We start from the raw sequence: 23,553 nt of genomic DNA on the forward strand, positions 1-23,553 counted from the left end.
CTGCCTCTGCCTTCCAGCTACTGGGATTAAAGGTGTGCGCCACCACCGCCTGTCTCAGTCAATGTATTTTATCAAGAGCCTACTGTAGCCAGGTAGTGGTGGTGCATGCCTCTAATCCCAGCGCTCAGGAAACAGAGGAAGTCAGGTTTCTGAGTTCAGGGCCAGCCTGGTCTACAAGTCCCAGGATGGCCAGAGTGACACAGTGAGACCCTGTCTCAGAAAAACAAAATGACAAAGAGCCTACTATACACCGACTGTAGACTTGTCACAGTGAATGGTCCAGTCTTAGTCCTGAAATAGAGACCAAAAGTTAGTGAGACCCTTGAAAATACAGTTTCACAATGGACGGGAGAGTGGCAAAATAAAAGTCTCCAGAACAAGGGCCCGGAAGCTGAGATCTGGAAGATGATGTGGAAGAATGTTCAAGATGAAAGAATAGCATGGGCCAAAGATGGTGACCTCAGCTTGTGTCTAGGACATTCTGTGTGAGTCTGAAAAGAAAGTTAGCAAAAGTTAGCAGCCCCTGGCCTCCCAGCTCTCAAGATCGGGTCCTTCCTATCTTCGGGAGTACCTTTGGCCTCAAAGGTCTTGAGCCTCTTGGGAGTTCCAGGTGGCCACCATGGAGCGTCCTGTCTCTTCCTGGACTCTCTTCTTGGGGGCAGACACCGCACCAGTTACCACCTCTGTGTTCCTAGCCAATTATGTCTAGCCTCACATCCTACCTCTGCGAGAGCACCTGGGTAGCATTTAAGACCTTTGCAACGAGCCTTGGGTTCCTAATGCCAAATGGGATGATACATTTTTTATTTGTGGTTATTTTGATTTGTTGAGCAGGCTGAACAGAGAATGGTACTTGGTGAAGTCTTAACTAAGAGATTAAGTTAAAATAACGCACCCCAGTCCGCAGCTCTGGGGTCAGGGACCTTGTTTGTCTGGCTTGTGGCTGACTTGTGGCTCAGCAAGATACGTGATCGGTGCAGATAGGTGGGTGGATGAATGTATGGTTAGATGATGATGAAATTAACCAAAAAAAGAACGGCCAGCCCCTTTCCAAAGCACAGTCATTCAACTCTGCCCGTGCCTGCAACTTTGGGGCTGTGTGCCACTCACACCTGTTGCGTGCCTCAGTTTCCTTTCTGTCATTGTGCTGAGACTACCCTCACAGAAAGAGGACGCCAGGAGCAAGCCCAGTAGTGCCGGCACCCAAAAGGCGCACACGGAAGCCCAGACGCCCACCGCCCGCCCCAGCTCCGGGACCCGCTAGCCGCCCACCGCCCGCCCCAGCTCCGGGACCCGCTAGCCGCCCAGCATCCTCCCTCAGCCCCCTTCGCGGCTAACGCTCTCCGCCCCGCTAACCCCAAACCCACGCACCGCGCCCCACCCCCAACGCGTGTGACTCCACCTCTCCCGTCCCGCCCCGCCCCGTCGTCCCAGCGCAATCTCCCGTTGGCCGTATCGGAGCATCCTGCCCCCGGCCTGGGCGGAGCCGAAGCACCCCGCCCGCCGCAGATCTGGCTCTGGCGTCTGGCTAGTGCGCGGCGGCCCGACCCGGCTAGTGTGCGGGCCGAGCTAGGAGGCGAGGCTGCTGCTGGCGAATCGTGCCGGACTGCGGGCCGCGACATGGTGAGCAGGACCGGGCAGGGCGGCCGGATAAGGGGGAAGGGATGCGCCGGATGAGCCGGGATGCGGCGCTGGCTGGTCGGCGCCGCGGACGCCGTGCGCGGGCGGGGGCTCTTTGTCCTCGGCGGTGCGACTGGGACAAAGGAGGCGGTGGGGGCGGAGGCTGCTCGGCGGGGCGTCTGTCCCTCTTGAGCGACCCGCGGTTCTGCGCCTTGCGCGGATCATCCGGGCTGCCCCGAACACTCACTCTCAGCACCGACAGGATTCCTGGCAGCGTCCCAGCGTGGTCAAGATGGGATCAAGGGGGATGGGAGCTCAAGGAACATCTGGCGTCCGTTTCATCGGTGGGGAAACTGAGGCCGAGCCGCAGCGTTTGTTCCCGATCCGACTGGCAGTGATTGCGCGGTGTGGGCTGGTCCGTCCTGGTCCTTCCCCCCTCCCCGCAAAAAGAAAATCCGGGTCAGGAGGACTTGATTTTTCTCTTCAGCTGTCGTTTCTTTCGCAGCTGTCGCCCCCTGAACGGGCCCCTGCTTCCCTCACGCTTCGCCTTGCTCCTTCTGTTGAATGGGGGAGACTCGGCGTCGCCTGGCACAGCGCCTGCACGCCGCCCGCGCTTTGCACGCGGGAGCTGCTGGGGTGCTTGCCATCAGTGTCTAGTCCTCGGCCCAGGTCACCTAAACTAGCTCCTAGGAAGGGGTCAGACATCGATTCAGTGCCCTTAGCCTCCAGAAGAGAGACAGGTCAGGTAGATGACGTTTTAGAATCAGATTTGAAATCGTTAATTTAGGATCCAGACTGCCAGGGTTGAATAACCGCAGATCCACTTTTAAGATCTGTGACCTTGGGCTGCTGACTTAACTTCTCTAAGCTATATTTATTTGTCAAGTGGGAAGAGTAATACCTCGACTCTAGGATTGTTTTGAGGCAGAAATTTTGGGGAGATCGACTGAGAGTTCGACACCAAGGAACTTTTTCAGTATCTGCTGTTATATCACTCCCAAAGTTGTATGGCCGAATGGGATCCTGAAGAGTGCGGGCAAGGGATTTTACACAGGAGGGCCAGGACTCAGGCCTGGACTATGAGACCGCAGCTGACCTTGGGGCAGTCCCCGAACTTCTCAGTCCTAGCTTCCTCTTCTGCCATGAGATCTGGCGGTGAGATGGCTCCTGGAGCAGGTTTTTCTTGGGGGGGGGGGGGAGGCCGTAGACACAACCATGCTGGATGTTAGCTCTCCTTCCGATGCTGTTATCCTTATCTAAGCTCTTGGACGGCAGAAGCCCTCGGTGATGGTGCCTGTTGGAGTATGGCAGAACAGAGAGAGCCTGAGGCCGGAAATACTTCTGGCCTGGGGTCCCCAAAGAGGATATTTGGCAGGTGGCTTTGTTGGAGGGTAGGACAGTGCTGGAAGCTCCTGGGCATTAAAAACATTAAAAAAAAATTTAGCTGGCCCTAAAACAGGGCAGTGTTTCTGGCTCCCTTGGAGTGCCCCAGGAGGTAGAGGCTTAAGGTGAGGTGACAGAGCTGAGTTCAGCAGCACTTGTGATATGTGCAGTTAAGTGAGGAGCAGGCAGTGGGGTGTCCCAGAGAAGAGGTCATTTGTGACATTGGGTCCAGGCCACACTCTGTACCTTGGGGTGCAAGGATCATAGGAGGAAAGGGGGGTCATTGGGAACAGTCTGTGGGGTAGAGAGGGTGTACCCTCTGGGCTGAGCATGAATGATGGGGTGAAGGGTGAGTTTGGGGATCCCATGAAGAGGAGGTAGGGGTAACAGAGGCCCTCACCAAGGAAGATATAGAGGAGAGTCTGAATTTTAGGAGATCCCTGCCCAGAGTACACTGTGTTATTTTGAGACCCGTATGCTCTGGTCTTGAGAAACCAGACTCAGCAATTCTCAAGCATTGCAAACTGGGGTGGCTGTGGAGTGCCCAGGCCCATCTGACCAGTGCTCACCTGGACGTTGTCACTGCTGTTGCTTCCAACAAGGGACATGGTAGGTGGTATGACCTGTGCTCTAGATGACCCTGGGTCTCAGTTTCCGCATCTGCAGAATAGGAGGATCAAGGCAAGTAAAGAGGAGATGAGGTGGGTTGTGGTGTGACGGCTCTGAGGTGGCCCGGGATTGTTCTCAACTGGGCTGTGTTATGCCCAGACCCACGGGCCTCGGTGGATGAAGTGGAGGTCAGTGGTGTGCAGGGGGGTGTACTAGCCAGTTGCAGGGTGTTCCAGCTTCCTCCGGACTCTGCTTCTCTGCTGCCGCCCTTCCCTGTCCCAAGCATGGACATTTTGTCTAGTGGTTCTTAACTTGTAGGTCGTGACTCTTGGGGTTCGAATGACCCTTCCACTGGGATCACCTAAGACCATAGGAAAACTCACATTCACATAACAATCCATAACTATGGCAAACTTAAGTTTTGAAGTAGCAACAAAAATAATTTTATGGTTGTTATCCCCACAGCATTGGGAAGGTTGAGAACCACTAAGTTAGTTGTTTCTGTTTGGGCTCAGACCTGTTAGGCACCACTGCCATGCCTTGCCCCTGCCTGAACTTGGCTTATATCCTCTTTTTTCAAAGACTGTTGGCAGCATGGGGACCAGTGCTTAGGAACCAGGGAGTAGTCTGGAGTTAGGGAGTTGGCTCGGACTAGTGTGTTCTGATTGGTCCCCAGGTCTCTTAGCTCATCACCAGGTGCCCAGGTCTGGAACCACCGCACGGCCAGCTTTTCCTGAGTACCCACTGTGTGTCACGTGTCATCCACAGTGGAGCATGACTGAACATGAGGGACAGTAACCTTTTCTTAGACTCTCTAGAGGCCAGAGGCCAGGAAGTAACACCCAGGGAAATAATCCCTAAACCAGGAAACTGCAAACAGCAGGGAGCTGAGACAAGACTGGGGAGTAGGGGGTGCAGGGAGTGCAAGCTGGGCCATGTGGGAAGAGGCAGCATCTGGAGTCCTGGAAGCAACCCCAAGAGTCACCTCTGGAAAAGTTCCCAGTCCAGTACTTAGAAAGGAGGCAGCTGCGGGACAATTTAGGAGGCATGGGTGGTAGCCACGCTTCCAGCAGAGGGTGAGGCAGCCTTAAGAGTTCCCTCTTCTGAGGCCACCATGACAGGTTTGGGATTACTTCTCAGGAAACATTTGGTAAATGAAAAAAGAAAGAGGCCCATCAGGGCTAGGTGGAGGCCACAGGCCAGACATGGCCAGCCGGGTCACGAGTCTATGCTCAGAGGTCAGAGTCATATACCTGACTGTCCACCTCCAGGCCTGGGGCAGGCATAGACAGGAGTCTGAGGTTGTCCTTGCTCTCCTGGGGTCTCTCTGGGCTGGAGCTGCTTGGCCTCAGTTTCCTGATCAGTCCCAGGACAGCTGTTTCCCTCAGATCACGGTACCATTGTTTGGTTTTCCACTTGCTATACCAGAACCACCCCAGACCCCAAACACACACTTCCCCTTCCTGTCCAAAAGACAACGGGAGGAAAGGCAGGTGGAGGCAGAACCGTAAGTGTCCTGTGTGTTCTGGCTGCGTGGGCGGGGGGAACTGATGTTGACAGGGTAGGTGCCAGGCTAAGGAGCAAGCAGAGCACTCTTGGGACATGCAGCTCTGGAGATGAGGGAAAGCCAGGAGCTAGGTCGCCATGCCAGGGGAGGGAGCTTCCCTGGCCTTCTAGTTGGAGAGGCTTTTTCCCCAGAGTTGGTGTAAGCTAAGTCAGAGTTTCTTCCTCCACCTCCATGTGGGTGCCATTTGGGGCCAGGCTGTTCTTCATTGAGGTTTTGGGAACTGTCCTCTACCTTAAAGAGTGCTGAGCAGAATCGCTGGACTCTGTCTACCAGGTGTGGTCAGGTTCACAATTGCCCCCAGTTGAGTCCTAATGATCAAAAGTCAGGGAATGGATTATCTTTGGTAGAAGGAACTGGGCTCTGGGAGATACTGGAGGGCACAAGGCTGGGGGGCTCTGAGCAGGAATGGGGACACTGTCAGTCACTATAAGTACTTGGGCACGTCCTGTGTGCTCTGATTGCAAGAGTGGACAAGGAGCCAGCTAAGTGGGACCCCAGCACTCAGACTCAGGAGACCACAAGGTTGAGAGTCCTGCCTGGAGCTTTGCTGTAGAGTCGGCACAGGTGATGAGGGTAGCACTCTGGGGCATTGATTTGGCTGCCTGTGACCTTCAGGCGGACCTGACCCCTGGCAGCTTCCCGTTGAGTGAGAGTCATTTCTAATCAAAGGGATTATTGCTCAAGGTTGCAGCAAGTTCCATCCTGTTTGGAGGGAGAATCTTCCTGTACTGTCTACCTGAGTACACGGATGGGAAGACTTTGGACATTCAGGTCTTACTCAGTGTAGGTTGTGCCTGGCCTGTGCAGACACTCCTGGCATCTTCATTCCTGGAACCACACTGATGTTCATTAGTTGACTGGCATTAATAAGAAAGTGAGGAACCCTGAGACACTGGAACAGTCTGCTGCGTTCAGTAGCTGGATGGCCATAATAGCAAAGCCCTGATCCTGGGAGGTGGTGGGCTTTGGGGTACTGCCTAGAGTAAGCCCTGGACGTTTGAGAGGGAGACCGGGGCAGATTCTACCGTGTATCCCACTGCCTCCTTCTCCTTTGCCACTTGAAACCTTGTCTACAAGTGAGGACTGGGCTCTGTGACATGGGAACCCAGGTGGATCTCCCTCCTGCCTTCTGACCCTAGCAGTACTGTCCCCCTACCATGAATGCCCTGTCCTGCCAGTGTGGCCTCCCTGAAGCTCACCCACACATCCAGATAGCATCACAACACCTGGTCCTCTGTGCATCTGATGTCACCATACTTGGACAGACATTTAGGGGTGTTGACCTCTTGGTGATTTGGCCCCTGTACTAGATGCCAAGTTATGTATACTCAGGAGCCAGCTACCCCACCCTTCCTGCCTCCCCTGAAGCTTTCCCCAGAACCCATGTCTTCCAGGACTTCCTTTACTTTTGCTTGCGTGCCCTACATCCGGCTTCCTGAGAACCAGGGTCTTCAAGATCAGCTGTGGTCCATAGGGCGAAAGCTGTTGGCTCAGACCCTGGAGACCTTGAAGGTTGAGACATTCTGTGTTACCTGACCACCCCTACCCCCTTCCTCTCTAGCTTCCTGGACACATACTGGTGCTATCTGCTAGAGTGCCCACCTCCAGCTAGGCGTGGTAGCACAGGTCTGTGATCCTAAGGCTCTGAAGGCTAGAGCCAGAGAATCGTGTGTTTGAGATAGCCTGGGCTACAGAGTGAGACTTTCTTAAAGACAAACAAAAACAACGTATGCCTTCAACAGAAGACCCAGATTAGTGGCCAGTGCTTTTGCAGCCTCTGACTCAACTGTCAAGGTGCCCATTTCCCCTCCCATCAGAGTGACTGACTGATAGTGGAAACACCTGGTTGTCAGAAGTTGTTGGGGGCAGTAGGGTGGGTGAGCATCTGGGCAGACACAGTCGAAAGGCAAACCCACGCTTATCACTGGGTTGAGTGTCAGAACTTAAAAACAGACCCCAGCAAGGGCCAGCTGGGTGGCCGAGTTCCCTACCGAGCTCCTGGTATAGTCTTTCCTGGCTTTGTCTTTCAGGATTGTACTGTGCAGCCCAAATTCCAGCCTCGTTGAGCCAGCCACACCAAGAACTTTCCACCAGAAGAGCCCTTCCAAGTACTGACCATGTCTATCATGGACCACAGCCCCACTACGGGTGTGGTCACGGTTATTGTCATCCTCATCGCCATTGCTGCCCTGGGGGCCTTGATCCTGGGCTGCTGGTGCTACCTGCGGCTGCAGCGCATCAGCCAGTCGGAGGACGAGGAGAGCATCGTGGGTGATGGCGAGACAAAGGAGCCCTTTCTCCTAGTGCAGTACTCTGCCAAGGGACCATGTGTGGAAAGAAAGACCAAGTTGATGACCGCCAATGGCCCAGAAGTGCATGGCTGAGCTGGGCTGCGAAGGCCCTGGTTCCGTTTGCAGCCAGCCCAGAAGCACTGAGAGGGCCGAAGCAGACATGATGGATGCTGTGAGAGAGGTTGACACTTGCTGGCATGGTCTCTTCGGGCTTCATCATCGCATGCACTGACTTGCAGGTCCTGGCTGTCCTGACACTCCCCCTCAGCCTCCTGGTGGGGCTGCCCATTGCAGGCAGTGGGCAGGCCTGACCTTGCTGGGGCTCATGGCCCCTTAGTGCTTTTGTTACTTGAATGTTTTAGCTGAGCCTGTTGTTGATGGAGCTACTACTGTAATGCGTGAACTAACCAACCTGTGAACTGTAAATAGGCCCAGAAGCACGTGCTTAAGCCTTTTTGCTGATTTTTAAAATTACCACATAGAGCCCATGGGACTGGCTTGATGACTGTACTCATGGTGAGCTGTGGCAGCATGACCATGGAGGGTCTTTGACTGGTCAGGCCCCAATTGCCCTTGGCAGGTCTCACTGAGGTCTGATCTGTGTATGGAAAGGAAGTGAAAGGCTAAGCAGCTGGGGTGCTGGGGTGATTTCTGCTTGGTTAGTAATGAGTAGAAGAAAAACCACACCCCTCCCTTTGGAGAGCTTCAGCTTTGTTACGTAGCAGTGTGTGCAGATGGCAGTCACTGCAAGGAAGCTGCTGTACTTGTTTTGAAGCCTATGACGGACAAGTCCCTATGAGTCCTGAGGGCTGCCAGGCAGCTTAGCGGAGCAGTGTCTTGCCCTTTGGTCTTGAGCATGCCCAGTACATCCCTTCAGCGCAGGCTTTGCAGAAACACCAGAGCCTGTGGCGGCTACTTGAAGTCTGAAACGTAGTCAGCCCAAGCAAGCAAGGTTTTGTTTTTATAGTTAATATTTTCTGCACTGGAGTGGGGGTGGGGTAGGGGATGAATTTTTTTTTTCCTCCCATCTTTTCACAAGTGAGCTTCCTTTCCTCTCCAATGACTGCCCACTGGCTGACTATTGGGTTTCACTTTAGTCCTCGGAGCTTTGTAGAGCCCCCTGCCCCAGCTCTAAAGGTGCCTGTGTGCTGTAGAAGATCATTTCTAGTGTGCACATATGTATTTACAACAGAGCCACCAGGAGTTCAAATTCAGGGCCTGGCTCTCACAGGAAAGGGAGCCAGCAGCATGTGTCTCGAGATATCCTTGAGTCCATGTCTATAAGCTTGTTTGGATGTTAATCCCACCACTATAAGTACATTCTAAAATTTATAAGTAAAATTCTGATTAGAACACGAGTGTGTGGGCACCCTTGATAATGACTAGGTGGCTGGCCCTGGCTTGGGCAGGAAGCAGAGAACTTCAGACCAGGCTGGAGACAGCTTTAAAAAGCATGTGAAACTAATCCATTCTCTAAATCCCAAGGAAAGAGCTGTAGGAAGCACTTCTTTTTAGCAGTGTATATCTACACATGGTGTGTGTGTGTGTGTGTGTGTGTGTGTGTGTGTGTGTGTGTGAGAGAGAGAGAGAGAGAGAGAGAGAGAGATATTAAGGAACAGGTCTAGGTGAGGAGAGATAGCTCTAAGGCCATTTGTGAGGGTAGGAATAAGACATGTATGGTGGGCTGCTGCAGTAAAAACAGCTTAAACTCTTGGACCCTGGTGAGATAGCTAAGTCATGGAAGATGTAGTAAGGGGTAGGTAGACTGGACATCAGCAGAGGTTGCTTAGGCTGGCTCGGATGCATATTGGACCTGGCAGCAATGACTCTTCGGGTCCAGGAGGAGGACAGAATGTATGAAAGGCTCTGCCCTGGAGTTGGCAGAGACTGAGGGTTTTGGCCCTCCCCATCCCACTTCCAGCTTTCTACCTCTAGTTCTTGCAGCAGCGGCCTATACACTGCTGATCCTTTATCTCCACAGCCCACTGATCTACACTTTCAGTGTGAGCCTGGCTCCTGGAAATGCTCAAATCACTCCACGGTCAGACACAGGTTGCATCTTTTACTATGCCAATGACGTTTCTCTTTTTTTTAAGACATCACATTCTTATCAGTTAAACTTGTTGGGAGCTTCCTGTCTCCTCCCCAGTTGCCAGGGATATCTTTGGCATTTTAATCAACCCATCGAGACTGGGATGAATTGCTGAATAAGTTCAGACACTGTGGGGCGCTGGCAGAGGTCTTAGAAAAATGAAACACGTATAGAACTAGTGAACAACCACACAATAGTCTTCCCTGTCCTTGTTTATCACTGGCTACCTTTTTATTTTACACTCCAATGGTTAATAAGTTATGACCCTCTCTTCAGATTCTTTCTCAATCGTACAGACCTTTGTGGGGAAGTCTTCTGATGAGTAAGAAGTTAGCCTTTTATCCTGGGGAGCAGGCAAGAACACCGAGGCTCAACCACTGAAGCAAGGACTGACTTTCCTAGATTAATCTTCAAATTGACTGTGCTACTGTTGTGTCTCAAAGCTACCAAGTTTGTGCAATAAGTGGAAAGGAAGGGATGCCATTCCTGATCAATAAACGCTGAATGACATTCAAGTTCATTTTCTAGACCACTGAGAAAATCTTTATTTACAATAAATTTCAATAAAATTTGCATAAATATATTCCCAATGTACAGTTTTCACCTTTGATTTCTTCATCTCTTTGAAAAGTTAATCTGTCCTGTTCTCATGCTTCCTCTCTGATGTCAGAGTGGAGCTGGTGGCAGAAGGTGGAAGGGTGTCACCAGGTAACTGGGTAGCACCCATGGGCTTAGAGTGGTTGGGGCGAGCCTTCTCCAGAGGGGCTGGTTCCTTAGCTCCACCCTGGCCTTCCAGCTCCTTCTCCATAGTGGCTACAAGGATCTTGAGCCATGTGTGCTCAGGGAGGGGGGTCTCTGAGGCACTGGCCAGCTCTTGAAGCTCACGGGCCTTCTGCACATATAGGGCCTGCAGTTTCTGGCTGTGGCGACGGAGCAACCTGTGCTGTTGCTCTAAAGCACGCTGCCGGCGTAGCAGGCGGTGTCCATCTCTGCGGGCACTCAAGAGCCGACCCTCCACCTTCTCCTGTGTACGGCGTAGGCTGCTCATCTCAGACCTTAGCTTCTGCATGGCACTCTCCACGTGAGAGATGTGCTCACGCTGCAGGACTGCCTTGTTCTGAACACATTCTTGGGTAGGAGGGCTGATGCCAAGGTCCTGAGGGGCAGAGGCAGGATCTGAGTGATGCAGAATGAACCTCAGCAGGTTTGGAAGGGTGATGGGGAGGTCTCCAGGGTATTTCACACTTAGGTCCTTTCTGGAGAGGAAGGGAAAGTCAAAAGTGAGGATCTGAAGCACAATGTAGAGATAAATAGAACTTGATGTCAGTCTGGTCACCCTGACCAAGAAAAGATCCTGAGTTCTTACTGATAGAAGTGATGACCAGGCAAGCATTCTCTGTGGAGTTGAGGTACCCCACAGACTTGCACTGCAATTGTAATGCAATTTGACTTAAACAAAGTGTCTGTTCCTGAGGATAGAACTCAAGTGTCTGTACTCAATTTTCAGACAAGCTCGCTCATGCCTAAACCTAAAGCCCGTGAATTAGAGAGGAGGAAGAATGTGGCTACTCTGTCTGAGCTACATGGGCTGGTGATCACAGTAACAGGGCTGTTCTCAGTTACCATGGCTTTTAACAGTACTCATAAAACTGAAAAAAAACAAAAAGCCAGTAACAGCACACACTTAATGCACAATATTTATAACAAACAGTGTTCTTGGCTGAGAGGAACTGTATCCCAGGCTGGAGACACTGGGCTCATACCTGGATAGGTGCTACTATCAAATGGAGCAACCAGGGTACAGATGCACCCTGGTTTACAAGGTGAAGATGAATTAGGGCCACTCAGCCCTGACAGCACAGAAGTGAGGATGGTGACACTCAAAAAGGGGTTTCTGCATCTTTGTCCATGCTCTATTCAGAAAGGCCCTTTCAGAACGTGTCATTTAACTGTCCAGTCACCAAAGTTTCTCCCGCAGGACCTGTGCACACACAATCTAGCCACCATAACTCAGAGCACTACTTTGTACAGTTCTGTCTGAGGTTAGTCAACAGACAGGAATCAACATCCTCATAGTAAAGAAATGGAGCTGGCAGGGCTCCATGATGCGTTTGCTCAGTGCTAGGTATTCTTAGACAAATGATCTACAAATTGAGTTTCACGATAGCCAGGGCTACACAAAGAAATCTTGTCTCCGGGAACGGGTTGGGGCTGAGGCAAGAGTATAACCAAAAGTTTGAAGCTAGCCTAGACTACACTGTGAGATCCTGTCTCACAACAAAAAAGAAACCAGATTATGTTCCTCTCTACGTAATGTCTATGGGGGAGGGGAAGCATAAAAAACTTTCAAGTAACAGAAAACAGAACTTCAAAGCTTGCAATGTCAGCTGCTTTTATCAATAATCTGCTAAGTGCACTTTACAATGTTTTTTCCTTGGGGCACTCGGCATGACCGCAGAGTGGATGCTTTGGCCTGCCACTCTATCAAACAACAATGGACCTGTCTTTTCTATGGCCAAATGTAGATGCACCATCCCAGTGAAGAACTGTGAGACACCTCAGTATGTCTCTAGAGACATTTATAGAATGAGACTGATAAGCAGAATGCTTTTTTGAAGTCTTGGGGCAATGCTAAAAATGCTTTCATACCTTTTATTTTAAACTCTTAAAAAATTTATTATGTATACAATATTCTTTCTGCATGTATGCCTGCAGGCCAGAAGAGGGCATCAGACCTCATTACAGATGGTGGTGAGCCACCTTGTGGTTGCCGGAAATTGAACTCAGGACCTTTTTGGAAGAGCAGGCAATGCTCTTAACCACTGAGCCATCTCTCCAGCCCCTTTATTATTTTTGTTGTTGTTATGTTTTGGTTTTGGAGACAGGGTTGCATTCTGTAGCCTTGGCTGGCCTGTAACTCCCTATGTAGACCAGGCTGGTCATAAACTCAGAGATCTGCCTGCCTCTGCCTCGAGTACTGGATTAAAGGTGTGCACCACACCCTTTTTAAAGAAAAATCCAGCTGGATGGTGGTGGCACGCCTTCAATTCCTGCACTTGGGAGGCAGAGACAGGCGGATCTTTGTGAGTTCGATGCCAACCTGGTCTAAAAGAGCTAGTTCCAGGACAGGACAGAGAAACCCTGTCTCGAAAAATCAAAAATAAATAAATAAATAAAAATCCACCTTTTTATAAATCACATTTATTTTGTGTTTGTATACAGTTGCAGTAGTGACCCTGTGGAGGTCAAGGAACAAGTTATGGGAGTTGGTTTTCTTCTACCACCTGTATTTTCAGAACTCTTACCAGCTAAGTCATCTTGTCAGCTGTTTTGTTTTAGACAGTCTCACTCAATATGTGGTCCAGGCTGACTCTGAACTTGTGATCTTCATCTCTGTCTCCTTTGCTAGGATCATAAGAGTTACGTGCTTGGCTACTTTTTTTTTTTTTTTTTTTTTTTTTTTTGTTTTTCAAGACAGGGTTTCTCTGTGGCTTTGGAGCCTGTCCTGGAACTAGCTCTTGTAGACCAGGCTGGTCTCGAACTCACAGAGATCCGCCTGCCTCTGCCTCCCGAGTGCTGGGATTAAAGGCATGCGCCACCACTGCCCGGCTATGGCTACTTTTTTTCTTTTTCTAGTTTTAACTCAGGGTTTCTCTGAGTAGCCCTGGCCATCCTAGAACTCATTCTGTAGACCAGCCTGGCCTCAAACTCAGAGCTCCTCCTGCTTCTGCTTCCAAGTGCTGGGATTAAAGGCATGTACCTTCATTGCCATATATATATCTATATATATATATCTATATATATATAGATATATATATATAGCTGTTTTGTTTTTTATACATTTAAAAAAAGTAGCTAGGACACAGAGTATCTATAAACTACTTCCAAAAAGTAGTCCTTTTAATCTGGGAATGGTGGCTCCCATATTAATTTCAGCACCCCCAGGATTACATATTGAGTTTTAGACCAGCTTGAGAACAATGTGAGCCTCTGGTCTCAAAGAGTAGCCCAAAAAAAAAAAAAAAAAAGGTCCCACATCTAGTTAGAGCTCCTCAGAAGCAGTGAAGTTCTTCCTGGGTGCAACACTGGAGCATCCTTGTGGAACATGTTCCTGCACCCTCTGGCCTAGAGTAGGGTAGACTGCTGATTTGGGGACTGGCTCTTAGATAGCCCTGTGTAAGAAGGTAAGGGTCCACATCCCAGCCTCCACTTATAACGAAGAGAGAAAGAAGCTAGGCAGGCTACACTGTGGGTGGAGGACAGGCCTCTGACTACAATGGGGCACAATCAGTGTAGTTTGCAGGGATGTAAAAATTATGCATTCATTATCTTCCAGTGCATGTAGCCTTCACATCTCAGAAGCAGCCATGTTACACCTTAGCATTCTCCCTCTGCATATCACCACCTTATGTAGGGTTTGCATTTTCCATACTGCATGTACAGCTTTATACTTTCACTAAAAATAGCAGGAAGCAGGTGAAGCATGAAAAACTCTCTTATTACATGTTACCCAACAGTGTTTCATTTCCCCTTCTGTGAGCCTTTGTACTCGATAGCTGATAGTCACGAGCCACTTTTAGTTCTCAGAGCTGCCTAGTAGCCCTCAGAGTCCTCACTCAGCTGAATGCTTCTTGCTGGGCCAGTACATCTCTGCCCCCTTTTATTTATTGTTATACAGGCAAGACTCACATTACAGTTTTCTCTTCCACCTTCTGGGTAAGCCAAATGCTCTCTGGACCAGCTAATGATGAGTTCCCTCCACTTGTGCCCACCATCTATTTTTAGGAAATGAGAAAAATCCCATTCCAAAGCAATAAAGGCTTTGATTCACCAGACCAGACCCTCTGTGTTTAACTAACATGGGCAGTCTTCTACTCTTCAGTATCAAGGGACACAGGAGGGGTTGCAGGACCTGGTGAATGCACTTATTCACTTTTTTTTTTTTTTTTTTGGATGCAGGGTCTCATTTTATAACTCCTGCTGACTTTTAACTCAAAGAGCTCGGAGTCTTTCGAGCTGGAATTAAAGGTGCATGCCACCATACCTGGCCTGCACTCATTCTTTTATGATACAAGGTAGCTCTGGAAGTGGAATGCTGGCCAAGCATGTCCCTCTTGTACACCTGTCCTGCAGATGTCTTTCCTTCCAAGTACACACTAGTACTCATTAGTCCACGTTGTGAGAACCTTTGCCTGCAAAGGTATTTATTGTGTGCTGTAACTTTGATATTTTTAAAAATATATTTGGAATTCAAAAATTACATATCATTACACTACATGCCCAACTTGTGTCTCATTCAGATGAAATTGCTGGTGTTAGAGTCCATGATTTCTTGATTATATAGCAATTTAATATGTCTTAGAAAGAGAATGGCAGAGCCAGCAGTGGAACAGACTGAGCCACACTGTTCTTAGTGTGACCTGACAAGCCCCTGCTCCCACGGGAAGTATTCTAGCACACATTCTTTGGGATAAAGAGCAAAATAGAGGCAATGATTTGACAAAGTGCAAGGAAGCCCTCTCCCAGAGAGGCCTGATGAACACTGCTGTTGTGCAGTGGTGTAGGAGTTCCTTCTGTCTATACGTTGCTTTGATTGGTTAATGAATAAAGAAACTGCTTTGGCCTAGTTGAAAGGGCAGAACTAAGGTAGGTGGAGAAGATATAACTGAATTCTGGAAGGAAGAAAGCAGAGTCAGAGAGAAGCCATGGATCCTCCACCTGAGACGGACGCTGGTTAGAATCTTTCCCGGTAAACCACTGTCACATGGCAATACACAGATTAATAGAAATGAGTTAAATCAAGATGTGAGAGTTAGCCAATATAAGGCTAGAACTAATGGGCCAAGCAGTGATTTAATTAATACAATTTCTGTGTGGTTATTTCAGGGCTAAGCTAGCCGGGCGGCTAGGATGAACAAGCAGCTCTCCCTACAACAGTACAGTGACTTGTAAAATGCAAGAAGTTAGGTTAAAGCAAAAGTGACAGAAACATGGGCCAGGCCTTCCTAAAGAATCCTGCAAACACATTTCCCACAGGGAATGTGAGTGGATTCCCATGTGGACCTATTCTACAATCAAAGGGTCAGCATTCGGCTTATTTGGCTTTGAGGGATCATTTCTTTTTGTGTGTGTGTGTGGAAACATTTGGGCCTACACTCACCACCAAGTCCAGCTCTCTTTGCTAATGGTCCCACCCCTCCTTACTGTAGCTTTCAGAACAACTGGGTGACAGACAACCTCAGGGCAGACTACACATCCAGAGAGAGCTCCCTAAGAATGGAGCAGTGGGTAGGGAACTGCCAGTATTCCCTCAGGTATCAGCAGGACTCATCCCGCACAAACATGAACACTTTCTGTCAATTGTAGCATCCTCTATATGTTCACACAGGTATGAAACCTAACTAGTTCTCAGGGCAACATGGACACTTGTGTAAGAAAGACTTAGGGAAGAGCAAGCATCAAAGAAAACCAGCACATGCTGGGCATGTTTGTTAACATATGCCTTTTATCCCAGCACTTCAGGGAGGCTAAGTTTGAGGCCAGCCTGGTCTACACAGTAAGTTCTAGGACAGCCAGAGGTACATAGTGAGACCCTGTTTAAAAAACAAAAAAAGCAACAGAAAAAAAAATCACAGCGCATGACATTTCAACACTAGAATTCTTCTGCTCTATATCCCTAATGGCACGGTTTTAACAATAGTTTAGAACATAATGAAGGATTTACAACAGAAGCACATTTCATTTTTAGACCTCAACAAGAAAATCCCACCTGCCCAATACTGAAAAAAAATTCAGCCTTACCTATTGCAGGGAAAAAACAAAACAGTAGGAAGGCGGTCAACCATGAATTCCCAAGGAAGATCATTCTGAGACACATCGATCCTGGCAGAGGCAAAGGAAATGACTTAAGTAAGCAGTGATTGGCCAAATCTGAAGACTCTGGAGTATTTCTATGCCTCAGGGTAGACCAAACCCCTTACTACAGGTGTAAGTCAGGCACATACACTTTAAGAACATGTGTCAACTGTCCACCCTGGGTTATACAAGAACCTGAAATTAAACATAAATCTCCCAAGCTGCCTCAGTGAAGCAGCACTCCATCTGCCAACAGGATCTGGCAAGCATTTTAATTGGTGTATTAGTTCTAGAAAAAGAAAGCTATTGAGCACAGCACACACAACAGGTCTCTTTGAAGATTACACTTTATAGTCTGTAAACTTTCTTAACAGAGTGCCAATTCTTCCCCCTTTTTAAGTTTGTATTTCCCCCATCACGGGGCCATGCTGCTTCAGCTAGTTTAGTTCTTACTGTTTAGCCCAGGATGGCATCAAACTCTCAGCAGCCATCTTGCCTCATCATCCCTAGTGCTGAGATTACTGGCAGTGTACCACCACCAAGGTCAGCAGATTGATTTATGAATATAAAAAATGGCATCTACTAAATCACCCACCCTTTGGTCAGTTACTGTTGGTGTAATCGACAACTGCCCTGGGGAATGGCCCTCCAGCGGCAGAGACTGACCTTGCAGGTGCTGAGGATCCACATGTGCTGAGCCATACATCTGGCTGATGGCATCCTTTAAGTGAGGGATATTCATGACCAATGTTATGGAAGATGATAATATCTGGACCTATTAATTTTGTGGGGGTTTTCAAAAAGTATAAATGGGACTGGACTGGGCGGTGGTGGCGCACGCCTTTAATCCCAGCACTCGGGAGGCAGAGGCAGGAGGATCTATCTGTGTGAGTTCGAGGCCAGCCTGGTCTACAAGAGTGAGTTCCAGGACAGGCACCAAAGCTACACAGAAAAACCCTATCTTAGGGGGAAAAAAGCATAAATGGTGTGAGATGATCAGGCAGTATAGTGTTGTGTATTTGCTTAAACTGGCATATGGGCAAGGAATGTAGCTGTGCTGGTAGAGTGCTCACTCAGCATAATTTATAGCAAAGCCCTTCTTAAACCTGGAATGATGGTGCACACCTACAGTCACAGCACTCAAGACAGAAGCAAGAGGGTCACAAGGTCATCCTGGGCTGCAGGCAGCTGGAGGCCAGCCTGGGAAACAGGAGACCCTGTCTCAAATATACAGAGAAAACTCCAAAACTGGCACAACCACATGAATTTCCCCCCACATCTTTTAACAAAATGTCACATCCACCTCAGCCTGTGAAAGCCTGTCAAACACTAGTGCCCCTTTCAGCTAAGGGTACTGGCCACCATATTTTATAACTGAATGCTTTTTCTCTCCTAATGTGTACTTCAATGAAGAGTCAACTGTGAAGTGAAAAGACTGTAAACTCATGGGAGCTACACTGGGCCACTGGAGGCTTCCTTCCTGGGATCCTCTCACGTGTGGCTTATACACAGCTCCTACTCTACTGCTGTCCACTATGCCAACTCTACTGAACACACTGTCCTGTTGCTGGAAGAACTGGCCCACACATCTCTGCAATCCCTATTTTCCTAAGTCCCAAAGTGAAATTAACTGAGTCAGAAAAGTACAACTGTTTTTTGTAACTTCTTGCAAATGTCCATTCCATTAGCTATGTCTGAGTATAATAACTTTATCAATTCAAGATTCTGTCACTTGGAAGCATTTATAAATTTAGTAACTGTTATGACACTGTTAATAACAACTGTTATTGGTGTTTTAATTTGCGCTTCTCAGGTTATAATTTTCCAGTTGTTTGTTTATGCTGTATTCTTTGTCTACACTAGAGTTTACCTGTCCTTAAGTGCTGTGTGTGTGTGTTGTGTGTGTTTCCAGACAGGGTTTCTTTGTGTAGCACCTGGCTGTCCTGGAACTCTCTGTAGACCAGGCTGGCCTCAAACTCACAGAGATCCACCTGTCCCTGCTTCCTAAGTGTTGGGACTAAAGATGTGCGCTACCACCACCTGGCTAAATTTTTAATTATTTAAAAAATTCCTTTACTATTCTAAGACAGGATGCCTTGTAGTCTAGGCTGGTCTCTAATTCACTCTGCAGCTGAAATGACCTTGAACTTCTGATCCTTCTGCCTCCACCTCCTGAGTGCTGGAATTACCAGCATGAGCCAGCACCTAGTTCACCTGGTTTATGCAGTGCTGTGGACTGAATCAGGGCTTTGTATATATCAGACAGCACTCTATCACCTGAGCTACAGCCCTAACCCATTTTAAATGTGGCATATCTAGAGTATGAACTCCTGATTCTGAATACTGATCTCTAATTTACATGTTCCATAATTCTGGGCAAGTTGCCTATCTGTGCCTCAGATTAATTAAAAGAAAACGATGGACAGATACAGCAGCTTCACTTGGTGTTCTGAGGTTTAAGCCTCTATGTATGTAACAATCTCAGCATAGTCACCTCTCAAATTTGGCTCTGATCATTACTGAAAATACATAGCAGGCAGCAGGTGAAATATAAACATACATGTGCTTATGACTACCTTTTAAAGCATTTTTTAAATTAGGACTAGGGATTGTAGCTCAGGAGTAGTGCACTTGTTTTGCATGCATAAGGTCCCAGGTTCAATACTGCTAACAAAAGAGAGGGGGGGTGGAGAATCAAGTATGTTGTTTTCACTGTATATGCTTGTAGTGGAATATGTTCATCTTTTTTCTTTTTTTTTTTTTTTTTTTTTTTTTTTTGGTTTTCGAGACAGGGTTTCTCTGCAGCTTTTTTAGAGCCTGTCCTGGACCTAGCTCTTGTAGACCAGGCTGGCCTCGAACTCACAGAGATCCGCCTGCCTCTGCCTCCCGAGTGCTGGGATTAAAGGCGTGCGCCACCACCGCCCGGCTTCATCTTTTTTATTTTTTATATGCATTGAAGTTTTTCCATGGGTGCTCAGTTATAGACAGTTGTGAGCTGCCATGTCATTGCTGGGAATTGAACCCAGGTCACCTGGAAGAGCAGTCGGTGCTCTTACCCACTGAGCCAACTCTCTAGGCCAGAATTTGTTCCTCTTTTGTTATCTTTTCCTCAGAAAGATTGTAATCTTCAGCTATTTTTTCCCATATCTTGGTGATTCACATTTAGTGGCAAGGACGGAGAAGATACACCTTGAAGCTAAACTGCTCACTTCCTGATCTTATAAACTGGATTTGACGGCTTGGTAAAGCGCTTATTATATAAGCATAAGAACCTGAGTTGGATCACCAAAACACACAGAAAGTCATGTATGGTGGTGCACACTTGTAGACAAACATAGAAAGATTCCAGGATCCAGTGGTCAGCCAAGCTAGCCAACTGTTGAGTTCCAGGTTCACTGAGAGACCCTGATTTTAAAAAAAAAATTAGGTATACCGCCGGGCAGTGGTGGCGCACGCCTTTAATCCCAGCACTCGGGAGGCAGGGGCAGCCTCCCTGACCAGCCTGGTCTACAAGAGCTAGCTAGTTTCCAGGACAGGCTCCCAAACTACAGAGAAACCCTGTCTCGAAAAAACAGAGCGGGGGGTATACCACCCCATCTGTTAGCCATGAAAGTCCCAAAGGTCCTCCAAACAGCACAAGCTATTGCTATTACTGACCAGAAAAGTAAGCCTCAATTGCAGACACCACGCATCCTGGCTACAGGACAGAGAAATCAAGCTGGAAGAAAATGGAAGGACTTCCCCTTCTAACCATAATATAATATCAGGCAGCTGAGAAAGAAAAGTCACCAATAATGTCACCCAGTAGTAGTAGACCTTGCATGTTATAATGCTGACCTCCATGCAAGATGTGCCCACAGGCACAACAGTGGCATGAGTACTTTCTGACTGAATTTGAGGGATAGGAAGGGATGGGAGTTTTACTGGTACTATAAAACTCATCAAAAGAGTGAACATTTTTACTAAATGTACATGGTGTCTGACTGCTTTTTAAATATTTATGCTTATACCCATAGGCAAATGCTGCTCTCAGCTTTTATCAGAGAAGCTTCTGTCTGAAGCCAATATCTGTGAGTGGAGAAACTCAGGGAGACGGAAAGATTTTAAGAACTGATGACTGAGGGGAGGGATGGCCATTGCAATTATGAACTCACAACATTTAGTCATGAATAGGGAAAAGACTCATGGGTCTACCCCTCCTGGGGATCCACTGGCTACTGATGGATGCTAGGGGAGGGGAAGTATTGGTCTTCAGTAGTGTAGCCACTGATGTGTCCTCTGTGCTCTAGTGTGTGGCTCCACACCATGAGCATCTGAGTGACTCTGGTTAAACTCGATTACTAAACAAAAATAACATGAAATCAGGATGGAGAGAAAAGTAAAAGGCTTAGCAGGGGTGGAAAGGCAAACAAAAATTGGCACTGAGTATAACCAGGATATCGTGTATACACACATAAAACTGTCAAGGAGCTGGGTATGGTGGTATCATCTTCAACATCTGCAGTGCAGAGGTAGGTGGTTCTGAGTTCTAGGTCAGCCTAGACTACATAGTAGACCCTGTCTCAAAATAAAACAAAGCAACTGTCAAGGAATATGTGTAATTAAACTGGTATTTGAAGGCAGATATGGTAGCTTACAACTGTAATCCTAGCTCTTGACAGACCAAGGCAGAAGGACTTTTAGGAATTAAAGGCCAGCGTGGGCGACATAACAAGTTCAAACCATCCTGAACTATAGACTGAGAGCCTGTCTCAAAACACAGGATTCAAAATGTGTTTATACAAAAGCCCACATAAAGTAGCCATAGAATCACAAAACTAGACACAGGGCTATTAACAGAATTTTCCTCTTAATCTCGTTGATGAAGAGAAAAAGAAGGGCAGAGGCTCTGAGACCCAGGGCTGAGTGTCAATTCTGGGCATTCCCTTTCCAAGACCTCCAAGCAGCCAAACCTGGTGTGGGAGAATTGTCTGTATTCTGTCAATCATGTTTAAAATAAATGCTGATTGGCCAGGCAGGAAGTATAGGCAGGTCAACCAGACAGAAAGTAGAGGCAGAGCAATGAGAACAGGAGAATGCTGGGAAGGAGGAAGCCCATTCCTCCCAGTCCTGCCCAGGCCACCTAAGAAGCAGGATGTGACCTGCCCCGCTGAAAAAGGTACCGAGCCATGTGGCTAACATAGATAAGAATGGGTTAATGTAAGCTACAAGAGCTAATAAGAAGCCTGAGCTAATGGGCCAATCAGTTTATAATCTTATGGAGACCTCTGTGTGATTTTCTTTGGGACTTGCCGGCTGTGGGAACTGGGCAGGACAGAAAGCCCAACAAGCAAGCCTTCATGTTACACAAACCTGTACCTGTTTTCCTATTAATCCAATCAGCAGTAAACATCTTCATTATCATCAGATTCAAGCCTACCTCCCATGGGCTGGGTGGCAGAAAAGACCCATGGTGTCCTTACCTAGCCACGGTAAATGTGTCTTCTGGCAGGAGCCGAGCTAGCTGGATGAAGATGTGATTGAGAGATGGGCAAAAGCCACACCACGGTGTGTAATAGAGCAGCAGAACATCCTGTGGAAAGGGGAGACAATTAGTCACACCTGGTCCTGGACCTCATTTCCAGATGTGCTCAGAGGCCTGAAGGCATTGAGTCATTGACTGCAAGAATTATGGTGAGATTTTTTTCATCTTTAGTTCTAATTATGTGTTTTCATTACAATCCATGCAGTTAGAAGAGCACCATGCAATCCGCTCATATTTCACCACTAGACTAATGTGCATATCAGAAATAGACTGTTTTCTACAGTCTGTAGAAATTATGACTACAGCTGTAGAAATTAAAAGGATGCTTGATTTTTGCCCACCCTTAAGCCCCTAAACCTGTTTCTTATAGTGATCAGAGCCTCGTAATGCTCAAAAGTGCTCTACCATGAACTCATCTCTCCAGTCCCATACCTGTTTCCGAAGGGTTACTTCCCAGAAGGTATCAGTTGTCACTTCAGTGATTAAATGTTGAGATGGGAACTGAGCAGAATCACTCCCAGTAAGATGCCTTTTCAAGGGACTGTAGAGAACACTGAAGTTTTGAATAAAAGACTCTAAAAATAAAGAGAAAATGAGATCAGCTTTGCTCTAGGTACAAGCAGAATAGCTCACCTACTTTAAAACTGAAATGCTCTCCTATGCTTCTTTTTATTGTTGTTATTTTATTTGGTTTTTGGTTTTTGTTTTGAGACAAAAGTGTCTTACTTTGTAGCTCCAACTCACCTGGAACTTGCTATGTAGACCAGTCTGGCCTTGAACTCAGATCCACCTGCCTCTACCTCTTGAGTAATAGGTTCAAAGGCTTGCACCACCACACCCAGCTCTGTGCTCATGTTTTTTATCACCTCAACTAAGCAAACCCTGGCAGAAAGGTGACCAGGTTACCATTCTGCTTGACTTTGGTAGTGTTAATTCAGAGGACAGTCCTTTAACAAAACACCATGTAGGTGAGATGCTCGGTACAACTGTGGATTCCATCCTGCTCTTTTCCAAAGAGAATGCCATACATACACAACATGAGGATGCACACAGCCACACGTTGTACCTTTTGCAAGAAAAGCAGCCTTGAACACTATAGTAGCTCATAAGCATCACTACAAATACAGTGGCATTACAATGTGAAGGTTCTTAATGATCATTAACGTGAGACCAAGGAGCCTTTTGTTTTCTTTATTGAAGTTCTTCAAGTTTCCTTTTTTTAAAAGTTAACAAAAATATACAAATATACATGACGGAAAAATACAGAAATAAACCAAGTAATAAAAGCCCTAACTTAACCCAACAATATCACTCTTCCCACCAATGGAACCATCTCAGAATCTTCTGCCTCACTGAAGCAACAACACTAGTCTGATCTTTGCTTATCTCTTCCAGTTCCCTCCAATGGGAGGTCTTAACAATGACTCGTTCTGCAGAAGCAGGAGGAAGTGAAGAGTATCATGTGAATATTAAAGACATGCTCTTATCACAGCTGAACACTTAGTTGGCTATAGTTTTGGACTGTGAAACCAAGATTGCCCAATCTGAATGAGGCTTAAATTCTGAAGCCACTCTAGGGACAGTTGACTTAGGAGTTAACCCCCTAAGTAAT

At 47.6% G+C, this 23,553-nt stretch overlaps 2 protein-coding genes across 5 annotated transcripts in view; one reads left to right on the forward strand and one right to left on the reverse strand.

Annotated features, from left to right (window-relative positions):
* Nucleotides 1-1,506: 1,506 nt before the first annotated feature.
* On the forward strand, nt 1,507-10,145 carry Snn (stannin). The gene is made up of 2 exons (XM_038329018.1): nt 1,507-1,623; nt 7,210-10,145. Exon 2 carries the CDS (start codon nt 7,297-7,299, stop codon nt 7,561-7,563), a length of 267 nt encoding a protein of 88 aa, XP_038184946.1. The 5' UTR covers nt 1,507-1,623; nt 7,210-7,296; the 3' UTR covers nt 7,564-10,145.
* Txndc11 (thioredoxin domain containing 11) overlaps nt 10,079-23,553 on the reverse strand; it is a 75,129-nt gene continuing 61,654 nt past the window's right edge. For all 4 annotated transcript variants that reach the window (XM_038329016.1, XM_038329013.1, XM_038329015.1 and 1 more), the window contains 4 exons: nt 22,374-22,516; nt 21,880-21,989; nt 16,364-16,444; nt 10,079-10,818 (listed from right to left, as the gene is read on the reverse strand). In XM_038329016.1, coding sequence (XP_038184944.1) covers nt 10,194-10,818; nt 16,364-16,444; nt 21,880-21,989; nt 22,374-22,516 — 959 coding nt within the window. In that variant the 3' untranslated portion in view covers nt 10,079-10,193. The remainder of the gene's footprint in view (nt 10,819-16,363; nt 16,445-21,879; nt 21,990-22,373; nt 22,517-23,553) is intronic.

This window comes from Arvicola amphibius, chromosome 4 (assembly GCF_903992535.2).
Source record: "Arvicola amphibius chromosome 4, mArvAmp1.2, whole genome shotgun sequence".
Lineage (NCBI taxonomy): Eukaryota > Metazoa > Chordata > Mammalia > Rodentia > Cricetidae > Arvicola > Arvicola amphibius.